Here is a 26,619-nt window from a genome sequence, read left to right as displayed (position 1 = left end):
GTATATAATATAAATTACCAGTTATCCATGACTTACAAATAAAACCAGTCTAAATATATGATAAATAAGTTACCAATTATTTTTGCCTTACAAAAAATAAATAGAGATAGTAATAGTACATATATATCTTAATCAAGTGGTCCTCCTATCTTTTAAGAATTTGTTGTTCAAAGGTCAAGGTCACTGTGAGCTCACAAAACACATTTTTGAGACAAAATTTCACTCAAATGTTTAATAGGATAAAAGTTATGACATTTTATTTCCAAGAGGTCAAAGGTCACCTTCACTATGACATTAATTTGGCATCCCCTTGTACTGTGATGAACAGAATAGATTTTTGTAGTCATAGGTCAAGGTTATTGTGACTTTGTCTGTCTCATCCTCATTAACATAATACCTCAAGAACATCTTGAAGAATTTAAGATTTGGCACAAAGGTTCACTTGGACTCAACGATGAACTGACTAGATTTGTGTAGTCAAAGGTCAAGGTCACTTTGACCTTGCATTCGTCTCATTCTTGTCAACATAAATATCTAAAGAACGTCTTGAGGGAATTTCTTCAAATTTGACACAAAAGTCCACCTGGACTTACAAGTAAAATGATTAGAATTTATTGGTCAAAGGTCAAAGGTCAAGGTCACTGAGGCCTCACAAAACCTGTTTTTGGCCATAACTCTAGAATTCATATGCTAGTTATGACTAAATTTCACATAATTGTCCAATAGGATTAAAGTGAGAACCTTTATATCCAAGAGGTCAAAGGTCAGCTTCACTTTGATATCATAATATTCTGCAAAAACACTTTTCTTGTGATTATTCTAAACTATAACTCAGAAACAGAATGCAAAACAGTAAAAGCAATCATTAATAGCGCAATCTTTTTAGCCAAGAGGCATGGCTCTCAGGGCAATGTCTGTCTTTTGGCTGGTCCCCCACTTTCGTCCAGACTGATATATTTCGGCAACTGTTTGCTGGATTGTCATACATTTTGGCACAGACATCCACCAGACATCCCTGACAATGTATCCTAATTAATTTGATGGTGCTGTGACTTCCTGTAGCACCATCAGGACAATCACATTTGTGGTTTTTAGTGACAACAACTCCACCGTTTTGGTCCAGACAACTATTGGATGAATAGCCGTTAAATTTCATACACACATCAGAGTCCCCCTCAGGGTGAATTTTAATAACTTTGGCCATCGTCTGACATTTACTGAATTGTTTGACTTTATGATCTGTGGATACATTGCTGCTTGTTTTTTGACCGTGTTTTGTAAGGTGTCCTTGAGTGCTTTGAAAGGCACTGACAAATAAAATGCATCGTCATTATTAGTAGTTGGAATAGTAGTATTTCCATTAGTGTAGATTGTGGCCCCAAAACCAGGTGCATTAAGACAAAACATGATACTTTCCTAACCATAACCAAGTAGTTTCTGTGGCTAAACCTAACCACACAACTTAACGTAACCACTGTGTTGTTGAAACATTAAGAAAAACATACAAATGTAACATATCTGTGGTTTGCAGAAGCTTGAACTGCCAACGTTTTTTCTGGAGATTGTGTTGGTGCCTAAGTACAACCTCACAGAGTTCCAGCTTGCAGCAGCAGGCTGTAGACTCTTTAGTCTTGTTATGTTCTTCCGTAAAGTTGTGTTTTGTTGTTATCAATGCTTATTTATTTTGCCTGCACACTTCTCTCTACAGTATATGAGCTGTTGCTGCTGGTGCACACAAGTATGCAGAGTAGTCCTTACAAAATGTACTTTTAATTTGAACAGCAGGACCAGTAATTTCTGGCGGTACTGTAATTGTGAAGCATATCTAAAAAAGGGAACAAAAGTAAGCCCACAGCTGAAATATGAATGGCGCATTACTATTTAAGCACATGTGATACAGTGGATAATCAAGACCACACATATGAAAGTTATTTATTATACACTGCAGCAGTCTGCAGCAGTGCTTCTGCAGATCCTCACAGAAGAGCCATTAAAGTCCCTAAAAGAGCCATTAGACAGAATAAAGTGGCATCCATTTAGAGGTCCCCTCCTGTGAGTCGCAGGAAAGATGATGACAATAGAACGAGAGAGACAGTTTGTGTAATCTCCTGCTCCATCTCCACAGACTGGAAATATGTGGAAAAACTAAGACAAGATGATGAGGTAAAATAAAGCTACGGTTCAGAAGCCTCTTTAGACCGAGAGGAGTCATTATCAAGAAGGGTCTCGTATTACTTCCCACACTTTCACTATAGTTGTTAATGAACCAACTTTTTCTGGGGATCTCTGCGACTTTTACAAATGAGCCGTCACAGCTTTTTTTTTTCTTCCCCCCATGCACCGGGCATTTGTGGTGTCGTTTCATTGCTTTTGTACACTGTCATCAGTCCAGGAGTGGACAGCTGCAGCAGACAGGGGGCTTCTTTGGGACACCGTAATGGCCAAAAACAAGGAATCATGGTTGTTTCTGCAGCTCCAGTACTATCAGATAATATGCAGAAAGAGTGCAGAGACAAGCACTTGACTTTCCTAAACAGGGATTTCACAACATTTGCAGCATCTTGCATCATGGGACCTTCATTTCACATATTAAGTAAAGTATCCTCCAGGGAGGACGGGGGGGGGGGGGGGGGGGGGGGGGTAAACTCTGGACGTTTGACCCTGATATTCAAACAAAAATAGAGATCTAGCCCTCTAAACTTTTCAAATGAATATAACCATTTTTAGATAATTTGTAATTCAAAACTAAACATTGCAATGAATTATTCTGTGCCCCACTGCTCTGTTGAAAGATCCTGGGGTAAAACAGATGGTTTCATGCTGCTGCTGCCTTCAAGTGCTCTCTTTTAAGCGCCCACCTCCAGAGATTCACTATTCTGTGCAATAGAAGCTGGTTAGAAACTGCACATTAACTCAGTTTTTATTAGTTCATCAATAAAATTGCAGTGCATGAAGACTTTAAAGAAACATTTAAAGCTGCATTGATCTATTTTTGGCCACTAGAGGGAGCACTGCAGGCAGAGACATGGCCATAGTTGCTAAGTTGTTTCTATTATAACTTTGTTTTAATTATCATTATTGCACATCCTTTAGAGTATGTCATCCCTGCATTGTACCTATAAACTGTATAAAATAATGGACTTGGCAACCGTGACATCACCTATTGTTTTGCTGAATCACATTTGGCCATCACCATCAGTGCTAGGACTGTTAGCTGAAAAATGTAATTTGCCACTTATCACTTGTTATCCTTTAAAAAGTATTATTATTATTACCTCTTGCCAACAGTAATTAATTACTCTACTCATTATATTACTTTACTCTTACACCTCATAAAAAAAGTAATTAGTAATAATTCGTAAGGGACTTAATCTCGGGCATAGCTTACATTTCATCTAACAAATAGGATATTAAAATCCAGTTTTGGTTGTTTAGCCGGTGATGCGCTACTGCCATCCTCCGGAGCTGCAGCGGGCTCATCTTTGGCGAGGTGTATTTCCATGAGCTTTACGTTATTGTGCTGTCATAGCAGGTGTTTCAGGAGGTTTGAGGTGATGTTATTCGCAATAGAAAGAGTCTTAGCACCACTACACGCACAGAATTTACAAAGTAATAGGAGTATTTTCAGCCACTGAATGTAAGTGTTTCCATCTCCCAAGCTAGCTCGTCGGATGTGGTGTATTGTTGGATTTTAATTCAGTAGGGGATGATAACCAAAATAAGGCTGGGAGTAAAGGGATATTTGTTGGCGGGATAACTGAAATATTATTACTGCAATTTTATTAGTAATTTGTTACTCTACTCACCACTGGGGAAAGTAATGCATTACTTTGAATGTGTTGTAACATGTTACTAATCAGGCATTACTGCCCAATACTGGTTGCCATCTTGGTTTTTTGATGCCAGATGCACACATGCCTCTCTGTAAATTAATCCAGTGGTTTCCAACCTTTCTCCTTAAAGGGATAGTGCACCCAAAAATGAAAATTCAGCCATTATCTACTCACCCATATGCTGATGGAGGCTCAGGTGAAGTTTTAGAGTCCTCACAACACTTGTGGAGATCCAAGGGGAGAGGAGGTACAACTCCATCTAATGGCTGATGGCGACCCAGATTCAAACGTCCAAAAACATAATTGAAACCACAAAATATCTCCATACTGCTCGTCCGTAGTGATCCAAGTGTCCTGAATGAGTTGTTTTTTTATTATGATTATTAATCATCATACATACTTAACTGGCTTCTTTTTGGCGAATTAAGTGTTTTCCTTTCCCTGATCCTTGGCCATTGTTCTATCAGCCTTTTTGGTTGTTTTAAGTGCATACTTTTCTAATGCAGAACGAGGCTGTTTAGCGGAGAGTGAGGGCTCTGTGCATATAGTTTGTGTTCAGGTCTTCTCCGTACTCTTATCCTGTGAGATTAGAAGTTTCTATCTTGAATAATCATCTGAACTTTAAAATAAGTGTTTCATTTACTTTTTGTTCACAAAAAAAGAATGAAATGTTGAGATTTAGGCCTATTTTATTTATTTTTAAAAAGTTTAATTACACGCCTTAAAATCAGGAAGACCTCACAACCCTGCATGAAGCTTTGGCGACCCGTAGTGCGGTTCTGGACCTCCAGATTGGATTCCAGTGATTTATAAATTACCATTAGTTTATGGATTGGTTGAGTGGTTTGTGTTAGTTATTGTAATCCCAAAGTCACAACAGCCTGGAGCGGCTGAATAGATTCAGTGTTAATATAAACATATTGATTAATGGAGCTTTAACATTATGAGTCATTCGTGTGTAGAAAATCCAGCAGTAACAGGATTTCAGAAACATTTTCCTTGCCACATGATGTACCATCACATTCTCTATCATTATCTTAATCTTGCTATTTTTATATTTAATGTGTTGTTTGGTCATTCATGTGAGCGTACATGTGAGTAATGCATGATATTTTCAGCAGCGGTTCAAGGCAGCACAATGGCTGGAGCATCTCTAGTGCTGCACTGATGACTGGTGCTTCAGACTGAATGAATCACTGTGTAGTATTTGTAGCAGGGTATTTGTTCTCTCATAGGGTTTTTATTTTTCCCTGCTTCACCTTTTCAGATGGTTACATTACTAAGAGTTCAGTGTATAAAAAGATCAAATAGAAGATGCATCAGTGGTCTGCTCGTGACTGACTGACCCTTCCTCTCTTCCCTCTGTGGAGCCCGTCGCAAGGACTACGAAAAACAAATTCGGATATATTTTCAGCCTTTTGTTTCATTCCTGTGTTGCTCATCGCCGGCTCACAGGTTGACTGGCCCAGCAGGTAAACTCCCAAAGCTCCGGATGGTCACTCAGCCTCTCATTGCATATGGCTGGATTATTATAAAAGTGTGACTTTGGATTGTAAAAATACCAAGTAGACATCAGATATATATGCATACATATTCAGTCTTAAAGGTCACTATGTCACATTAGGCGATTGTGGAGTCATAAAATTGTGCCGTGACTTGGCCGACAGACATGACACACTACATGATGGTCCACACAATTGCCGCTGGTTGTCTTTCATGATGTGTGTGATGTCATCAGGTTATTCTTGTCCTATTTCTTATTATTTTTACTATTAATTCAATCACTGTATCTGTTCATGTACCAGCCGAAATGTTGTTGTACTAACGTAAAAACTGCCACCAGATGGCAGGAGCTACATCTGAACAACAGTACATAAACTATGCAAGTCACTGAATCCTCCACAACAAGTTCCTGCAAATGTTTCACAATAAAAGCCTTTTTAGAAAATGAAGGGATTATCTCAACTCAAGTTATAAGGGGCTTTTAATTTGAAACAGATACAGGAAGTGTTGTGTTTGAAATGACGGCATGACGCATTAACTTCATCAAGGCAAACGGGAGCGGATAAAAAGTAAAATACACAGGGGATAATAAATAACGGCCTGTTCATAATGTAGTCTGTTTCAAATGAAGCTGGTAGCCTCTGCAGTTGTAAGTAAAAGCCACTATTTTTTAATTTTTTAACTTTATGTCCGTCCCCATTATGAAGAAATAACATTGTTTGCTTGCGTGATGCTAATGGCAGTACTCACCGGGTTGATAAAGTGCCTCTGCTGTTTCACACCATCATTTATCCTGTTTTACTCTGTTGTGATAACAGAGGGTCATAATTTTGTAGCACAGGCCAGAAAGTTTGTAGCACCTGTCACGATAACAAATTTTGCTGGGCGATTAATTGCATCAGAAAATATTGCGATAAGCGATAATATTGTCCTTTTAAGACCATTTTTATTATTGTTGTAATTTTGCTGTTTTAAGACCATTTATTAAACTTATATAATGACAATAAAGGCATATTGATGCAAGTACACCCTTTTAAAGACAAATAAACATTTATTTAACAAGAATATTTAGGACTGCAAAAAACAAAATTTAAATATCCAGAATAACACGTAACAATATCGAAATAAATAAATAAATACAAAAAAATAGACTGTCAGTCTCTCACTCTCAGGTTTGCAGTTAAGTTGGTCGTATTCGCTCTTTTTGTTGAGATGGTTTTAGAACAAACCCGGCACACCGGCTCATCCAAATTACTGGGCTCCCCTCTGTCATTTGCTTTAAATCAAGAATACTCCCACACAGGGGCCATGGCATTTGGTTTAGGAACAACTTCCCTGTATTTCTCTTGCGCTCAACTCTCTGTTTTTTTCTCCGCCTCGTCTCCCCCTCACAAAGATCGCACTGTGTCTGTGTAGCCCATAGCCCCGCCTCCCCCACAGAGACAAAGACACTCGATGACAAGAGATTTCCCTCCGTTCATTATGCTAATGAACCAACTCGCCTGGCTGCCAGACGATGCATGGCAGTGAACGCTTTTGTCGTCTAGTGAAAAAACGAGAAAAAAACAGACCACACACACGCACAAGCGGTTCACAAGCAGTCTGTCGCACGCGTGCTACTAGGCAAATAAATTCATCGCACAAACATTTTTCCCATCACACGTGCGGCACTGTACAGCCCTGTCTCTAGAGGAAATCTAAATAAAATTGGGGTGTTGTCTTACAGTTGTATACGGCAGCAGATCGCTCTGTGTTCCTATTGGTCAGAGTGACAGCTGTGATGGGAGAAGTCGTGAACGACAAAAAGAAAACATGCCAGACTTTCTGTTGGAACGTCGTGAGGTGTCCTAGACGTGGCGTCGGTTGTCGTCTAGCATGACACACTACACGAGATAATATGATTGATTATTGCGTACAACACTCTTTGTCGTTCACGATCCAAGCCGACACCGGGCCGGGCTCATATTGTGTAGTGTGTACCAGGCATTAGGATTCCTTCAGTGTTCATTTTTCCTGGTTTTAACCGGGAGCAGAATTATCAACAGTAATTGTTAAAGACACTGAATGAAGCACTTTCACGTTAAAAAAAGATAAGTTTTTCCAATGCTGTTTGGCATGTCAGAGACAAGCTGCTAGACCAGCACCCGCTAATGTATTTTCATCTACTTTCTCTGATAACTTAAGATCCTGATATTGAGGAGGTTTTTACCGGTAGCGAAACTATCCGCAGAGGTCTCCTTCTCTCGAGAACAAACAGACGCAGTGATTTGAACTGGCAGACACTACATTTCCGACACTCTTGTTTTGGAGGGGCTGCTTAATGCAGACATAACAAGAATGGCCCTATCTAGAGCCAGTGTTAGGTTTGGTTTGTCCATTCTGGGCTGCTGTAGAAACATGGCAGTGAAACATGGCAATCTCCATAGACGAGGACCCGCTCCCTACGTAGATATAAACAGCTCATTCTAAGGTAACGAAAACATGACGATTCTTACTTTCAGGTGATTATACACTAAATTAAACATACTTATTATATAATATTGTATTTCTGCCAATATATCCCCCTGAATCCTTCACACTGGACCTTTAAAAGCAGCCATGGCGCTGTAACTGAATGGATCCTGTGTCTATTCAAACACTAATCACTGACCTCCCTTCACATGTCTCATATTAAATGAGTCTACTGGTGATTTATTTCCACTTGAGCAGCACTGGTAAAAGTATCTGCTAGTTCTGTGTTGATGATGACATGTCCCGTAATTGACTGTGATTAATAGTTGCCATGGAATTACTAATGTGCCCCAAAGGCAGAGCTCTGAGTCGCTCGTATTACCAAGTGATGATTAAATGTCCTCGGCTCGGCCCCCGGGGAGCTGTAGGCCATGACAGTGTGTCAGAGGACGGCGGAGGAATCTTCCATCTCAGTCGTCCATTAGGGAACACAACAGTTGTCTCGCCGTGATAATCTCGGGTCACATTTGATAAGAAGTTGGCTTGTCTCACTTTGTCTGCTGGAATCACAGGCTTGTTTGCTGACTATTATTTAAGTTACAGGCAGTACGCTCTGTTAAAGAATTTTAGAAATTACCTTATTAACACTATAAATGCTTGAAGTTGGTTAACTGGCATGTGAATGGGTGTGATCTCAAAACACACAAAGCCTTGTGCAAACTTTCCATAGTTTGTGTTGATAATCGTGAAGCTCTGGTCACTCTGAGTAACATAGCACACATCAACTACTCCCCAACAGAATCAACTCAGGAAGTGTCGTTGTTTCAAAGTGTTTCCTTGAAACTTAGTCATCAGATTCAAAGGATTATGTCGATAAAACAGAAACATGATGCAACCTTCGAGTATGATGTTCAGAAGTGGTGTGCATTGAGCCTGTTAAGAGATAAAATGATCCCAAACGCTGCCGTGCGTCTCATCCTGCTCATTATCATTAAATGTTTTGCTCTTTTGATGGATTTCAGCTTTCCCCTTCCCAGACAGCCTCCATGCTGAGTTAGCTGTGGGAGATCAAGCTCCTGAATTTCAACCCAAATATTATCAGAACTCTCATTAAAGGATAACTTTGGTATTTTTCAACCTGGGCCCTATTTCCCCATGTGTATGTGTGCGTATGATTCATAGGTACAACTCGTTCTAAAATTGGTTCAGTATTGAGGGAGGCGGATGTAGCCGGCAGCCACGAAACAAGCTAAAACGGTAACGGGCAAATGCGTCGCGTATAAGTTTGCGCATTAAAAATGCTTTTTTTCGCCACTGACCGGTTCAGATCGCCAGTGCTATCTCTGTAAATAGCATACTAAGCGTTTCCCTGACTCTTCACCTCCTCCCGGCTGTGATGTCATCTCGCGAGAGCTTTGCTTATTGCTGGAAGAAAACAGAGGAGCCATGCTGAGCGCCACTCAGAGTGGTGGTGGTTGTCCTGGAGTACAGTTGAGAGTTTTACTGCATCGATTGAAAACAGTGGTTCGTGTTTGTGCTTATCCGAATTGCAAGAACAGGATGTCGCGCAACACCCCGTACAGCTTTCATAGGCTGCCTTTGTCAGACGGCGAGATGCTGAAGTTGTGGCTAGTTGTGCTACAAATGGATGCTAACTACTGCCAGCCGAAGAAGAGAAGACATCCAATCCCGAAACACCTCTTCCTCAAGAAAACGGCTGTCCCACGAGTAGAGAGAGCTACAGACACAGTGGAGGTAATGTTATATAAACAATGTTCGAAACGCTTAGTATGCTATCTACAGAGATAGCACTGGCGATCTGAACCGGTCAGTGGCGAAAAAAAGCACTTTCAATGCGCAAACTTATACGGGACGCATTTGCCCCCATTACCGTTTTAGCTTGTTTCGCAGCTGCCGGCCGCATCTGCCTCCCTCAATACTGAACCAATTTTAGAACGAGTTGTATGTATGAATCATATGCACACATACACATGGGGAAATAGGGCCCAGGTTGAAAAATACCGAAGTTGTCCTTTAAGACTAAAAAAGATGCCAATACATCATCTAAAATCATAATCCCAAATATATAATTTACAGAGAAGTAAAAATCACATTTAGAATATATATGATGAGGAAATAAGTGTCTTATAGGTTCACTAAAATGCAGTATTGTGGTCTTTGGTAATATTGGTAATATAATCACACGTTTAATGACTTTACAAAACATTTTATTGGACTCAATAGTTTTAAAAAAAAATCCTTGTGGGTTTTATGCTTGTGTATTGCAAGAAGAACTTAACACAGTCCAATTACTCTCTGTCAACACAAACACAATGTTCAATAAACACAATAAGTCAAACCCCATCCCTGCGGCATCTCTTTATGAGAACATAATTGTGTTGTTTTATTGTACCTGTTGCAGAGAGGTAGATAGAGACATAAAAAGTACATAATGTGAAGTGAGGCGTGTTGTAAAAGAATTCTTCATTTAAAAGAGAAATCTTAACCTGGACCCAGACACTGAGAGGAGAACAAGGTGTTACAGTGGAGACAGTACAATTTAGGTGAAGCAGATATATTTTTTTATTTCTTCACTGAAATATCTCAACAATATTTGGCTGGATTTGGACTAATTTTGGTGATCTTTTGACTTTACCTGTCCCAAGAGTTCGGGACATTTCCAGCTGTGGTTGTGGGTACCAAACCGTATATTTTCAAGCCAAATCACGATGTTTTTCCTAACCCCGACCACGCAAAGTTTTTGTACTTAAGCCTAACCACACATTAACCACAGTGTTGTCACAACACAAAATTGAAACGTAAGTAACATAAAGTATATATATGAAATACACAGTTGTAACATATCCCTGGTTTGCAAAGGTACACTATGGTGACACTGACTTTTCTTCTAGCATCATCATCAGGACAAATGTGTCCAGTGCTTTGGTTTATAAACATGTACCTGTAAAACTAATGACATCAGCCGCACTTTGTGTTTACTGCTAATTAGCAAAGGTCAGCAGGTGAAGATGCTGCCATGCTGTAAACATGGTGATAATGAGAACTAAACAAACACACCTGCATGTTAACATTGTCTGTATGAGCATGTCACCATGCACTGCGGTGAAGACGTACAGCCTCACTGAGACTATTATACCTTATTGTCACATAGCTCTGTGTACGTATGCCAATCAACTGGAAGTCCATTTATTCCTACAGTATGAGAACCTCCATGATCTCTGTTGTGTTTGCAAAACTCGTGCCTCAGTTAAAGTATGTGGACAAAATATAACTTTTGCAGCAGATTTCAGACAGATGGTGTGCACTGTACCACAGGAAGTTAGCATAATAATAAGTTAGCTTACAGATTGATGAGTGTATTACAGCTCTACTTATACAAGGAAGTTTAGTTAGCTAACACTGCTAGCATCTCTGCTGTTGTGAAACATTTTTATCCACCTTAGTCTTTGTGGAGTGATTCCTGTAGCAAATCAAAAAGTCCATATCTTAATAGAGGTTTGAGAGGACCTTTTGAGTTTGTATTTGATTTTTCTAGCTGTAAGAAATACATAACATCTCTGACCCAATGAGAAAAGGATGGGGAAACTCGTTGCTTCCAATTTAGAAGGATTAAACGTCTTCTGTACTTCTACTTTCAATACATCATTACATTTAATAAAATAAAATTACTTTTGATACTAAAGTTCAGTAAATCTCAGATACTTTTGTTCAAGTAATATTCTAATAGGTGACTTTAATGTCTACCAAAGTCACTTTTTGGTAAAATATCTGTACTTCTACTCAAGTACAGCTTTCAATGCTTCATCCACAACTGCTTTAAATGAGTTGTGGTCAGGCATATTGTTGGCCTATTGTCATTCTGAGGCAGCTGAAAGCGATCGTGTTATTTTGGATATGTATGTCAACTACATCCTCTAAAATGAGAACGTAGCAGAGAGCAGAGCAGAGCTACTTTCCAAGAGATTGACTGTGCGCATTTGTGCACAACAAGCAGCATAACTTCATTGATTATTTCAGAAGCTAAAAGTTTAGTTCTGTTTTCTGTCAGGTTTGAAACAGTTTTGCTGCTTAAATGTCCCGTGATATTTGCTGCAGTAATGTCACTGCAGGTTAGCGGGAATAGGAGATGACACTCTGATTAATTCAATTCATGTTACGCCCAAAACACACCTATTATTAATCAAGGGACTAAATACATCCCCTTTGCCCCTTGTGCCTTACTTTGCTCCCAGATTATGTGCCTTTTAACAAGCAGAAGTGAAGCTGGACACGCCCTCAGTGCGCTTTAGACCATGCGCCATAGATCATCTAAATGGTGTCCTAAGTCTTGTTAAATTTTTATTTTGTAGAGAGGTGAGAAGACTTACTTTTATCTTGTTACATGAAAATTATTAGCCTCATGAAAACACTGATCCATAAACTCATATTAGTTCATATGCATTGGTTTGTAATGAAGTAGAGAAAGATAATAACAGGTCTCGTAGCTGTATGACAGAAATTACAGTGTTGACATTTCATTACAGCTGCAGAGAGTTTTTGCCCTGTGCTGTTTCACCATTATTTCTCAGGGAATAGGGAACAAAGTTCTGCTCTTTAATGAGTCCTTCTAAGAGGGAAGGACTTGGCTGGGAGAAAAGGAAGACACTAAGCTGTCCCCTATGATTAATTCAAATGAGATGAAGCATGAAGCCCATAGGAGTGTTGCTTAGATAATTACAGCAAAGGAGACGGGAGCAAATGTTGTCCTGCTGACAAAACCAAAGTCACAAGAACAATTAATGACGGCAAAGAAAGCTTGATGATTGGCCCCGGTGCTGGCTTTTAGCTCAAAGGGACGGTGGTGGTTTAACCATTTGCATGGTTAGGCTGGCTGTTGTTTGTTGTAGTAAAAAAAAACAACTACTTTTTATTTATGGACATGGCGTCGTTATAGAGTTCTGTTTTTGCTTAGCAAGCTCTGCAAACCCCAGGGGAGCCGTGTCAGTTCAGAGAGTTAGTGTTTCTCTGTGTCTGTTTGTGGTTAGCTGGTCCTGTTTCCCACTGAGCAGGAGGTTTGTGATGCAAATTCATATTACAGTCCCCTTTGTTTTATCTCCTTAATCTGTATTAATGTCTCACTTCCTCTTAATATTCAGACCAGTAGCACACTGCGTAAACTCACACTGAGTAGCATGGGGACTTCCTGAGTACCTGGAGTGGAAAGGTTTTCTGTGCAGAATCAATCGGCCTGATTGATGTTTAAAGCTAATGTTACTGAGTACCTAACAAGCATAGCAAACAGCTTCTGCACAGTGTGACAGTCGAGGAGAGAGCTGCAAGAATGATTGTTGGGTTTAATGTTTAACGTATTGATTTGTTTTTTGTTACACAGTAGTGGCAATGTCTCATGATGGGTTCCCAGAGCCCAAGGTGACATCTTCTGTTGCTTCTTCGTCTGGTCAGCAGTTCAGCTATTCAATTCAAAATGATACTGAACAGAGGAAATCAATAAATGCTGGAAAGGAGCAACTTTTGACATTTTTGTTTGCTAAATGGCTTAATTTATCAGTAATCACAAACTGTATTGGATGAACTACATTCTAACAGTTATGAAAAGTAACACCATTTTGTTTCACAAAATAATTAAAACCTAGAAGTCCCTCAAATCGAACAGAAAAATATGTTGTTTGTTACTGTGGGTTCTTATCATTTCCTCTCCAAAACCGTTACAAATCAAAGTTGCTGATGACTAATGGTCAATCTATACTTTGATGTGTGATCAGAGAACAAAGTACATGAGCCTCAGTTTTATTACAACACAAATATGACAAAAGACGAAGACCTTGGCATGACACATGTGCATGGACAGAGGTGTACCAAAAACTAAGAGTCATATTTGCTCAGCTTTATAAGCCCCGTTTCCACCGAGCATTACGGTACGCTAAAGTTCGGTTTGGTACTGTGAAGAGTTGTGGATGGTACCAATGGAACCGTACCGTCCCCATGTTTGGTCCCCCCTCTGTTGGGGTACCTATTGTAGCACACAGATCTGGTACTAAAAGGTGAAGCTGTGAACACTGCAGTCTGTTTGCAGTAGAAACGCAAGGGGCAAGGTACCATGTCTGAGAGGTTACTTTTGGTTCCGAAGGTACCATACCGAAAGTGTTTGGTGGAAACGGGGCTACAAAGCCCATCCCAGCTCATACAGAATCACAGCACCTCATTTTACTTAAAAAAATTAAGCAGTATCACACAAGAGGGAGTACTGTTGTACTGAATATCAGCACGTCTGGGGTGAAAAGGGTGAGCTCAGACTGAATATCAGCCTGTTTTCAACTACTAATCAACGTTAAATCCTAGTTGGTGCTCACTGGGATCGGCTGACATCTTAAGAGCACACCTGCAGATTTGCACTGAGGCATTCGGGCTTCTTTTCTTCCCTTTGTCCTCTTCTGATGACCATTTGTGATTTAATTCAAATGTTATTTGTGGAAATACGTTCGTCTTTGCAGTGCAAGGTTTTGATATGATGACCGTTAATGGCGACTGAGTAACGGTTAATAAAGGGTGCATTCGTGAATCTAATCTGACGCTCTACACTAAAATGAAACAAGGTGAAGTAGCAAAGCCGTCTATTTCTTCTTGGGTTAATCACACATTCACTCTGCTTGGCGTCTCTTTAGACAGAGTGTCCAGAATATGCTCTGCTACTCCAAGGGTATGGTGTTCAGATTAACCAAATGGCACAGTTTGGACCACCTGTAAAGCAGAGAGATAAGTGTGTTGTTAAAAGTCGGTGCTGTTGTTCTCTGTATTTGCACTGGTTAAACGCCTCCTGTCCAATCAAACTACGCAGTTGCAACTAACTGTTGTATAATGTTGTGAAACCCTCGGTCCAGACTGTGGAGTCATGAATACCTACAAGTTCCACCTCTTATCTCAACCTGCAGACACCCAGAACCTGCTCACATGCATGAATGCTGACAGTGAAGGACTCTGAGGCTTTTCAATTTACCAAACCATGACCCAGGAAGAATCATACATTCATGATGACATTTAATAATTTCTCTACCACAGTTGCAAAAAGGCAGTTTTATTTATTTTTTATCTGTTGCCTTTGATGGTTAGAGTTAAAGTTAAGGTCTGTTACTGACTAAATGATGAAAAGTTCTTTCAGATTTTGTATTTAAAGTCCCTAAAACCTTGGGTTCCTTTCTACAGAAGATTAAATGTGTATGACTAAATAAGCAGCAATCAGAGTTTTGTATTGAGACAAACATGCTTGGATATTAATTTTTAAAGTCCACCTCCACTCAAAATATGTTTATTCTTGTTCCTATAGTTGAATGTTTGAGCTTCACTGTGCAGAGTTTGAAACTTGAAGGCTGTTTTCACATGAATACACTAAGGGCTGGATCTACTAAGATCCCAGTTTGCATGTACTAATTTGCCTGCACAATCTAGAATTTTGCGTGCGGGGCTGAACTGCGGTTTTCAGGTGGTTTACTAAGAGTGATTGCGTAAATGACAAGAGGTGCAAACATGTTGGAGACACCCTATTTAAATGAGGGTTTTGCGTGTTTTATGGTTTGCAGCATGGCGAGTTTGAAGAGAGGCGTTCTCCTCCAGCACGGCATTATGCTCCAGCCTGTGTTGCTTGGCGATGTTATGTAGCATGCAGCAGGTCACTACAATCTGGGCCACTTTTTCTGGCCTGTACAGCAGTGCTCCTCCAGTGCGATCCAAACAACGGAACCTGCTCTTCAGGATTCCAAAGATGCGCTCGACAACATTCCGTGTGCGGATATGGGCCTCGTTGTACCTCATCTTTCCGGCAGTGGTGTCAGGAGAACAGGTGTCAGGAGGAAGGGGTGTAGGGGGTATGCACTATCACCTTAAAAACATATGAATCAATATGAAACACGCTCTTGTTTTTAATGTAATTATTTTACAAATGATTTTACAAATTGATTCACCTACAAGCCAGCCATCTCCAAACTCGCCATCTCACAACTTGGAAAACAGAAAGCTGTTTCTCAGAATAAAAGATTCGTGTACTAGAGCTGTCAGTCTTCCCCCAAAATCAGATTTGAATTTTTAATGTCTTTTACATTAACAGTTCGAATAATATTCGAATTTTTCCTTGGTATAGGCTATAGCCTAGGCCTACCACTGCATTTTTATATTTTTGTGTTATAATGACGTTATTTTAATATTTTGCATCACATGCAAAAGTCAGCGTCTCCGGCTTGTCAGCGCAGTTGTGTCGGTACCGACACCGCTGCGCAGCGGGAGACATGTTGCTCCTCCTCACTTCAAGTTGCTGTCATTAACTTTTAACCTGCAAAGGCGGCAGTGCCTCAACATTGTAGGAATTTATGAAAGCCCTTGTGAACATTTCAATAGTTACACATTAAAACAATATTTATTTGCAATTACTCTATTGAAGCATGACCCCGAAGCATGAGCAAACAGGCTGTGTCACTTCGGATCAAAGAGATGCGCCCTGTCACTGTCAGCACAGGGCTGACAGGGCACCCTCTGCTGAGAAGAGAGAGAGAGGAGAGGAGATGGATTGTAGGTCTGTTTGTAAACGGGGCTTCTCTGACAGTCATGTATTTCCCAAAAAAACATCTCTTAATGCACGGTGGAACGCTGTTTTTTTTTTTTTTGCCCCAAAAAATATTCGAACCTTAGTTTCCAACTTTGAATATGCTTATTTTTACAATAATTTGAATTGTTTTCGAATAGCGAAGTGCGTTCTGACAGCCCTATCGTGTACTGACCCGGGACAGTTCCAAAATGGCAATGCTGGATAGGCGATACGTTTTAATGATTGATTCCTCATTCATTCCAAAAATGTTCACACGAGGGTGAAAAATACGTTCTCTGTGTCTTCTTTCATTGTTTCGATGTCTCCTTCTTGCAACGATAACCGCAGCCACGTGTGCGCAATTACGCATACAAACCGTTTGCACCTCCCTTTGACACGTGTTAAATATAGACGCAGTTTGTGTTTGAAAAATTGCTTTCAGGTTTGATAAATCACTTTGCGTGTGCTAAATTAATATATTTACATTTTCTACTCCCAGCACATGCACAATTGCGTGTAAACGCCCCATATTGCATATTCATTGCAGCAAACGTACCAACTGGATGCAGACGCGCTATTTTGCACCTTTGAAAGATGCAACCCTTAGTAAATCAGTCTGTATATTTTTTTGCGTGTGCAAACTATACACGCAAACCTTTAGTAGATCCGGCCCTAAGAGTACAAAGTTTCTCTTTGCTCGTCAAAATCCAGTTTTAATGGGTGGGCAAACATGCATGATTTGTGACATCACAAATCCAATCCTGAGCCTTCAACTTCAGTGCACACACACACTGAGAAAGGACTTACAGGAAAGGAGGAAACATCATTATTCAAACAGTTTAACTTCTGAAATCAACATGATTTGCATACAGATTCTGGATTTTTAACACGGGGAGGAGTCAGTGTAATTCTAAGGATTTAACAATATAATTGAACTTTTTGTGTGGAAAACCTGCATCAGACACAAATTGTTATTCAAAGTAGAGTATTTCTATAGATCTGAAAACATGTCTGGAGGGGATCTTTCAGTAGCACTCAAAGCTCAGCCAGTCTGCCTCGTCAGGACTGTGTGGATGTGCTCTGAGCACATTTGATTGACAAATAACCCACCAACTGTCATCAGAGTTTGATTAACTTGTTGCCAAACTTTGATTAGTGCACAGAAGTATGTGATTCACCATTATCATTATAACATCAGTCAGAAGAGCTCAGACAAGACATAGAAATGCATTAATTAGGGATGTAAGTTTGGTTAACTTTACTTTCTGAAGGCCAACACACATTAACCACTAACTAACCAGTTTTTTTTCTTTTTCTTTAAAGGCCTTTTCTTTAAATCCAGCACTTGTATTTAGAAATCCTCAGCTCATGCTGGAGAGGCTGTAATGAGGATATTTTCAATTCAATTTCAATTTTATTTATAAAGCCCAATATCACAAATCACAATTTGCCTCACAGGGCTTTACAGCATACGACATCCCTCTGTCCTTAAGACCCTCACAGCAGATAAGGAAAAACTCCCCAAAAAAACCCTTTAACGGGGAAAAAAAAACGGTAGAAACCTCAGGAAGAGCAACTGAGGAGGGATCCCTCTTCCAGGATGGACAGACGTGCAATAGATGTCGTACAGAACAGATCAGCATAATAAATTAACAGTAATCCGTATGACACAATGAGACAGAGAGAGAGAGAGAGAGAGAGAGAGAGATGCAGGTAATGACAGTAGTTTACAACAACATTAATGAAAGTAATAATATTATAGTTATAGTTCTGGCTACTGTGGTACAATATGTTGAAAGTATGTATTAATATCTGACAGTATACTTGTGTGACAATAGTCATATGTGTATAATAACAGTAGAAGTATGACTAATGACTAATGATGGCAGCAGCAGCAGGAGGCATCTGGCAGGACCACGGCAGCAGCACAACCACACACGTCACGCTATCCAGGCACCGCTGCGGTATGAGTTAACCTGAGAGACAGTGGAGCACAAAGGCTCCGGAGAAGAAGCCGAGTTAGTGACATCCAGAATGGCCGAGTTAGCAAGATGCAGTAATAGGATGAGAGAGAGAGAGAGAGAGAGAGAGAGAGAGAGAGGGAGCCCGGTGTATTATAGGGGGTCCTCCGGCAGACTAGGCCTAAGTCAGCCTAACTAGGGGCTGGTACAGGGCAAGCCTGAGCCAGCCCTAACTATAAGCTTTATCAAAGAGGAAAGTCTTAAGTCTAGTCTTAAATGTGGAGACGGTGTCTGCCTCCCGGACCGTAACAGGAAGATGATTCCACAGGAGAGGAGCCTGATAGCTGAAGGCTCTGGCTCCTGATCTGCTTTTGGAGACTTTAGGGACCACGAGTAACCCTGCGTTCTCCGAGCACAGTGTTCTGGTGGGATAATATGGCACTATGAGCTCTCTAAGATATGACGGAGCTTGACCATTTAGAGCTTTATAAGTTAACAGTAGGATTTTAAATTCAATTCTGGATTTTACAGGGAGCCAGTGCAGAGAAGCTAAAACAGGAGAAATATGATCTCGTTTCTTAGTTCCTGTTAGTACACGAGCTGCTGCATTCTGAATTAGCTGGAGAGTTTTTAAGGACTTACTAGAGCTACCTGATAATAGAGAGTTGTAGGGATGTAGTAGGGATGGGAATCACCAGAGGATCCGCGATACGATATTATCACGATACTTAAGTCATGAGTATTGGGATAAAATATATTACGATTTATTACCTTTTTTCAACCGTAAATTGTGTCTCCAAAGGAAAACTTTGTCGACATCTGTTTATCCCACTTAAGCCTTTTTTGCAGTAGCAGCAGCAAAATGTTTCTCATGGACTGAAAAAATACAATTGATCATATTATTCTAGCAGGCTACTTAAAGTTTAATTTGTTTTTGTAATATTAATACTTTATGTAATAAAGAACTGATACTTAGCACTGTGTGATAATACGATAATGCCACACAAAAATATTGCGCTGCTATGCTGTATCGATCTTTTCCTCCACCCCCTAGTATGTAGTATGCATTACACGCCACCAGAGGTCAGTCTGGTACAACAGGCAGGTGAGCTGACTGCGAGTGGCGGGGATAGAGGGCTGTTAACAGTCAGCCTGTGTCGTGCCTATATTTTGTCCATCTAACTCTGTGAATTAAGAGTTTATTTCAACCAAACTAGACTTTGGAATTGATGGAACAGTAGACTAACTAAAAAGACTTACTAAGATGGTTTCAGTGAGTGTTGTTTTGTTTCTGTCAAGTTTGAATAAAGGGTTTTGGTTTTTTTTCAAAACGTTAACAAGGTAAGGTAAGACAGTCGTAGTTTGGTGAAAGACAGAAACTTGTGTTCAGAAAGTGTACAGTTGTATTTCTCTGTTTACTAACGAAAACAGGATATATTAGTGAGTGTATTTTGTTTATTTATTACACTGAAAATGCCAAGAGAGCTTGTGGGACTAGTGAAGTGGACGGTCGACAAGGGAGGGGGACACAAATACCATAGTCAGTATGTTAACATGGACAGTTTAATTCCACTTTCATTCGGAATGAAAGGCCATTCCGATTAAAAGTTGTCATGTAAACGGTCATTCGGATTGAAAATTAAATCCGATTAAAGGGGGTGGTTTATTCCGTTTGTCATTCCGAATGAAAGAATTTTGTGTGCATGTATACACTCATTCCTCTTTAAGTTCATTCCGGTCTTTCTGTGCATGCTCGTTTCCTTGCCCTTCTGGCGCGATGACGTATATAGCGCGCATAGCAACGGGCTGCATAGCAACGGGCTGACTCGTTGCACTCACCGGTTTCCATTCGCCACAGCACGGTCTTCTATCTCCCTTCTTCGACCTTGTACCTCCCTTCTCCTCCTCAACAGACGAAGCATTAGCAGAACAAGGTTGTTGTCGTACTGCTGCTTCAGGAATATAAGCAAAACGCCCGAAAAAGGCACTAAGAACGCCGTCGGCAAGCATCTTGTTATCCGGAGCGAGGACTACAGTGTTTTCTTCCGGTAAACATAAACATGTAACATCCGCCCCGCCCCCTATCCAATCAGAAACCTTCCCTGCCCCAAACCTTATAAAGGACCCGAATAAAGGTGATTAGTGTGAGTGTGACACCTGGTAATAAAGTTTGGTATACTGGTCCGGTCTGGTTGTTAATATCAAACCGATTTGAACATTTTTACACCAGCCCATAGGGTGATGTTAGAGTTATGATTTGGTCAGCCTGAAGGTCCCAAAAACCTACTTTCTCAAAGTCAGTGCCAACTGCAGCGATGGCTGAAGGTCAGTCTGTGAGCACGTCTTATCATGATTTCTTTGATCTGCACTGAGCACCTCCGGGAGCTGCCCCCGCTCCATCTGACTAATTGCACTACGTGACCATACCTAATCATGTTTGTCTAATGTGTCATACCTGGAGACGGGAGCCTTATCTCGTCACACATCTTCAGTCATAGAAGCAGGGCATGATTTCCCTTGTTTTCTGTTATTTATTGATGTATTTAATTTTTTCTAGATATCTGTCTATGATGCTCCCTGGAGCTGGAGTGCAAACTGTGCTGTGAGCATCGTGCTGTGGTTACATCTGACTGCCTGTGAACTCTGTCAGGGGCCTTTAGTCTGACAGATGGAGAACCTTGGAGCGCACACTCACCGTGTCATTCTGTCTAAGCAATGAGGTTTCGAGACAGGCCAACTTTCCTCAGACTGGGTATTTTTGGAACAAACAATCAAACAAGATCAGAGAGAGGATGTGTGTGTATGTGTGTGTGTTAGTGTGTGTGTGTGTGTGTGTGTGTGTGTTTACTGTTGCACTGCAGCTCAGAGCTTCAGACTTTCACACATTTTGTTTTATTCACATATTACTTGCGTATCCAGTGAGAGAATGCATGAACTCACAGACTCAGGCTGCAGTGTTTTCTGTCTGAACTCAGTGTCCGTGTTCTCCTGTGAGCCTGAAACCTGCAGCGTTCCAATAAACCAAGTAAATAATTAGATCAATGGGGGTATTCATTTTTCTGAGAAATCGACCCCACAGGCTCACGCTGCAGTATTTCTCCTCTCAGAGCAATATCGTTGTTCTTAAATGCATCACTAATGACCTCATCGATAAACTGCTGTTAAGTTGCCAGAATCCTAAATCAGAGAGCTATGACTCTCTAAATGTCAGCGCTGAATATCTGTGGTACGCAGGGTTTGGATTTCAGTCTTTGAAATTCATACCTCCTTTGGTGTTCAAAACTATTAGAATTGTAAAATTTCTTCCATTTGTTCCTCGCTCCTGCTGCGTACAGACGCGGCTTGAAATCAGTTCATACTGAAAAGCAATGGACCACATTTATCAAGGAAAATAGCCAAAAATGTTCTCTATGCTTCCTCGAGCAAAGGTTGACTTAATCTCTGTGGTTTGTGTAGTTTCTACAGTAAAGTGTTCAGTCGTGAAGGTTTTTTTTTTTTTTGTGCGAGTTGTCACGATGTTGGAAAATATATTACAAGATATTCTGCAACATGAATAAACTGAAGTTGGGCTTTACTGAACAAAACCTTTGAGTCATGTATGACTCCTCAAATACACATACACAGGAGGGGACACTGCATATCTCTGAAGACTCGACCGCATCAGTAGGGCTGTCAAAATTGCTCAAAAATGACATTCGAATATTCCTTCTAAAAATAACTCATAGGTTCGAACCATTCAAATTTTTTTTTTTCGCATTATGTCCACAAGCAAACTAATACAAGGAAACATACTTGTATATGTATTAATACAAGGAAACATAATTACTTGTAGGTATTTTTATTTCAACATTAACGTCTTTGAAAACATTTACATACCTACACATTAAAACACATAAAACAATTATCTATAACATTACGTTAGAAACGACCACGGACCTTTCGCTCGCCCCCCCACACCGCCCACGGAAGCACTGCGAAGAGCCTCGAAGCGCCGCGCATCTCCATGGCCGGCCCTGGTCTATTTTCTGCGCGAGCCGCGAGCGGATGTGTCAAGTCGGGTGACGGAGACAACAGCTGGGAGCAGAACCGCTTGTCCAGTGCGTTCAGTGCAGCGGCCCAGGCCAACGCCCACTCGCAAAGAGGACAGCTGCGGTGGTGTTTTTTTTCTCTCCACAATCGAATATCAATTTTCACATTCGAAGGTCCATTTTTTTTTCAAATTCAAATTTAAATTCGAATTTAGAATATTCGTTGACAGCCCTACGCATCAGTGGCGCCCACAAATGTTTTTCATAAGGGTGTCCAGATGAGGCCGCTGACAAGTTAAAGTCCCCCTCTACTCAGAAATTTGTTTTACTTATGTTTATGCCGCCTAAAATGTCTGAACGTGACTATACAGACTTAAATCTGTGCAAGGTTTGTGATGTCTGTGCACTTCGTAAAAATCTGAAGCTGTGTCTCAAATCAGGGGCTGCAGCCTTCGAAGGCTGTATTTGAAGACTAGTTGCGTCACTTCGGTGCGACCAAGGCTGTCCCATTTCGAAGGCTCCTTAAAATGCGGCCGAGAGATGCAGCCTTCTTTCCCAGAATTTGCAGGATGCAATGGATGAATCCTTTGTGGCCCAGCCTATCCCAAGGTGCACTGTGCACTGTTGTCAATTACATATTAAGTTAAGTTAACTAACAGTCGTTAACTAGCTAATTGTTAACTGTTGTTAACATTATTATTAGCTTAAAGTACACAGCTTAAACAATCTTAATTTGATAAGGTTACCTGAAAACAGTCCATCAGCCTGACACCGGCAATGTATATGTAATAACAATCTCTGGGTCCATGATTTAGGGCCAACTAATTTACTAGCTTACTCCTTTTTTTTCGTCAAGCGCAGCTGGTTGCTAGGTAGCAGGAACACAGGGTTGAGGCGAGAACAACTGGTGATGCAACCAGGAAAACCTCTGCAGACCAGACCGTCCCATTTCGACAACCTTTTTCAAAGGTCGTGGCCGACGTTGACCGCGAAGGCTGCTTTCAGAGGCTGCAACTCTTGAATTGAGACACAGCTCGGGATTCAAACATACCCCAGACAAGCTCGATTAATAACATCACTAATATCTCACTAAAGTTTGAGGGACTGTGCCATTGGCATCTGAAAATCTGAACACACAAAGATACTGTGACTAGATCCTGCGACCTGTTGTTGCACAATTCATCTGCCGTCACGACCTCATGTTGCAGCGTGATAATGCACGGCCTCATGTTGTAAAGATCTGTACACAATTCCTGGAAGCTGAAAACATCCCAGTTCATGTATGGCCTTGTGTGCATGCTCACCACACATATGACTCATAGAGACTAATAGAGAGATTATTTTTGCAAGGGGGCGAGCCAGTGATTGTATCAATGTGGCCAAGGCCCAATGTTATATCTTGGTCATCGTAGAAATGACAGTTTGCAGTTTTATAGAAGATTACATGTTAGCTGCCAATGTTTCCAGTCTTTGTGCTAAGCTAAGCTAACTGGTTGCTATTTGTAACCTTACATTACTATGATATTTATCGACTGACAGATGTGACAGAGTTATTGATCTTCTGACTCTTCTAACTTTTGTTCCCACCAAATACTCAAAGTCAGCAGTTTCTGTCTCAACTGAAAATTATGTGGGAGGGACTGATTCCTCACTCTGTCAAAATAAGAGCATGCTGCATTAGTAACTCTGACTCCATAACTAAAAAAGTTTTGTTCTTGTCATGTTTGTTCATTCATGATAGAAACAGTATAATAAAAGCTACAAAACAACATCCATGTTCTAAAAAATGTAAATTATCCTGTAATGCATCTGTGTCCTCTCCCAGCCTACACATTTCTATCGGCAGGAAGTTCACGAGGTTTCAAAATGCTTTCCAGATTCACTTAACATTTTGCACAGTGACACAGATACTGCAGTTTCTCCATGACTCTCTCGATGGTCACGTAAGCGAACTGGGAGAAAAACAGAGAAAAATAAGAGCCAAAGATAAAATGAGGACAGAATAAGAGCTCAGACTTACTGAGAGAGGCATCATGTGCGTAAGATTTAATTTCAAGGCAGCAATTTCCCACTCAGCTAGGTTTGTGTGGGCATATGTGTATGACTAAATGCACGGTGATTCAGAGTGTGAGCGAATGAAGGAGTGAGTCTCCACTTTATCAAAGAAGTGCTGCGAGTACTCGTCTGACAAAGGAGGAAAATGAATTTGTGCTCTGAGAGTAATGCGTAGGATTTTGTTATAATGACTAGATCTGCCTTCACTGTACTACACAATGTTATTATACTGCATTTAATGCAGTTCTATTTGTGTCATTTTTATTTTCTCTGTCATGTTTTGTTGGGAAAATCCATGCACCGCTCCCATTTATATAAATGTATCCTCCAGGTGATCTGGTATCGCGGGCCATGCACCTCCTCCAGCCGCTGCACATCAAGAACCCCAGCAATGGGACTCCAGTCCACCAGAAGACCACCAACACCACAGTGCACTGGGAGCCCGAGGCCCTCTACACCCTGTGTTACTTCATGCACTGCCCACAGATGGAATGGGAGAACCCCAACGTTGAGCCCTCCAAAGTCACCTTACAGACAGAGAGGTGAGTCCAACAGTAACCCTGGAAATGATGCTGCCATTAGGCTTTTAGTTTTTCTGTGGACCAAGAAGGCATATTCAAATCCACCTAAAGTAGGATTGGTTACAGTTAAACTTTGGTTGTCATCCATACTGTCAGTGGGAAAAGAATAAAGTTTGCATAGATAGCATCACTGGTAGCATCCTTGAATTGTTAGCGTAATAAACAGGAAAGATAAAACACAATACTTTTGTCTTTGCAGAGAAGCAAAGCATAAAGCGCTTGTTTTTATGTCTTTGTGGCCGTACGGATTATTTCTTTCTCTTCCCTCACAGTCATCTTAAATGTCTTTGTAGTTTCGCTGTGTATGTAAAAGTGAGCAGGAAATTATTCCTTAACAATGGGTGCGAACAGCTGCACTATGAGGAAATAATTACTCTCTTGTTGTAAAGATCAGAACAACTAAAAACAAATGTGCAAGCAGACTGGTAGGGTAAAGTTTAGAGAAACTTAGGTTTGGACTTCGGTTTCTTCGGACTCAAACAAACCAACCAGTGAAGACATGTTCTCACTCTAAACTCAATAAATATAACATCTTGGTCAGTGGCCCTACGCTTCAATTTACAGTTTGGAACTTGTCAGTTTCCACTCGTAACATTCATAGTCTCTTTTCAAAGTAGACTTCCCTGTTCACAGGAAACAGGTTTTGGCATTAACTTTCACCCACTTAAGGTTTAGAAAAAAAGACAGTATTTGTTACATAACTTAAACGTTCACATTTCTCACATGACGTATGTTTAACATATGTGTTCAAATGTTTGGATTTGTGTCGACTATGATGTTAAATGTGTGTTTTCAAATGTGGACCCCAGGAAGAATCTGTATTTTAGAGCAGTGGCTCCCAACTGATGGGTCCTGGGTCAATTCTGAATGGACAGCAAGTGACTCTTGAATGTGTCAAGTTTGTAAAAAAAAAAACAAACAAACAAAAAAAACACTATCTTTTGAAGTACAGTGAAGTTTCAGCACGGAGCCTTTTCTTTGAAGTGCTGTTCCCTGCTGTAGAGTGAGTGACTAACGGACAGCTACATGACAGAGACAGCAAACTAGCTCAATGACATGGCCAAATGCGAGTATGAATACGTTGAACTGTGTGGTCTTTGGACAAATGCCTAAGGAGAAATCTGGACCCTGTGGCTGGACCAGTTGGGAACCACTGTTTTAGAGCACAAATGATGGGGATCCAAACAAATCAACAAACTTTAATCTTTCATTTCACACAGGACACGAACACCAGTCATCCTGACATCAACCCAAAGCAGACTTTCTCACTCTTCATACTATGTCAGTTACTCTGAGCATCTAATATTGCAGCAGATGCGTTTAAATTGGAGTTAGCTGAAAGCCCTGTGTGTCTCATGCAGACAGTAAAGGGTGCCTTGTGGGTCAGTATCAGACACTGTGCGCCACTGACCAAGCTGCTGTATTTGACACCCTGGGAATGAAAACAGGTTGTGAAAAGAGGATAGAATTTTAGCAGTTTGACTATCAGAAATAACTCTCACAGAGCTGCTCAGAAATAATCTCAGTACTTGAATTAAATCTCAGTGGATGGAGGCAGAAGCTGCGTCTCAGTTCAGTCATTCAAAGCACACAACCCCCTGACTGGAGCATCCT

General features: G+C 40.6%; 1 protein-coding gene across 2 annotated transcripts in view; it reads left to right on the top strand.

The window, feature by feature from the left end:
• LOC117248986 (ankyrin repeat- and BTB/POZ domain-containing protein 3-A) overlaps window positions 1-26,619 on the top strand; it is a 291,997-nt gene that overhangs the window by 206,390 nt on the left and 58,988 nt on the right. For both annotated transcript variants that reach the window (XM_033614259.2, XM_033614258.2), the window contains exon 3: window positions 24,756-24,966. In XM_033614259.2, coding sequence (XP_033470150.2) covers window positions 24,756-24,966 — 211 coding nt within the window. The remainder of the gene's footprint in view (window positions 1-24,755; window positions 24,967-26,619) is intronic.

This window comes from Epinephelus lanceolatus, chromosome 23 (assembly GCF_041903045.1).
Source record: "Epinephelus lanceolatus isolate andai-2023 chromosome 23, ASM4190304v1, whole genome shotgun sequence".
NCBI classification, from domain to species: Eukaryota; Metazoa; Chordata; class Actinopteri; order Perciformes; family Serranidae; genus Epinephelus; species Epinephelus lanceolatus.
Note: the sequence above shows the minus strand (reverse complement) of the source record. Positions and strands in the feature narration are given on the sequence as shown.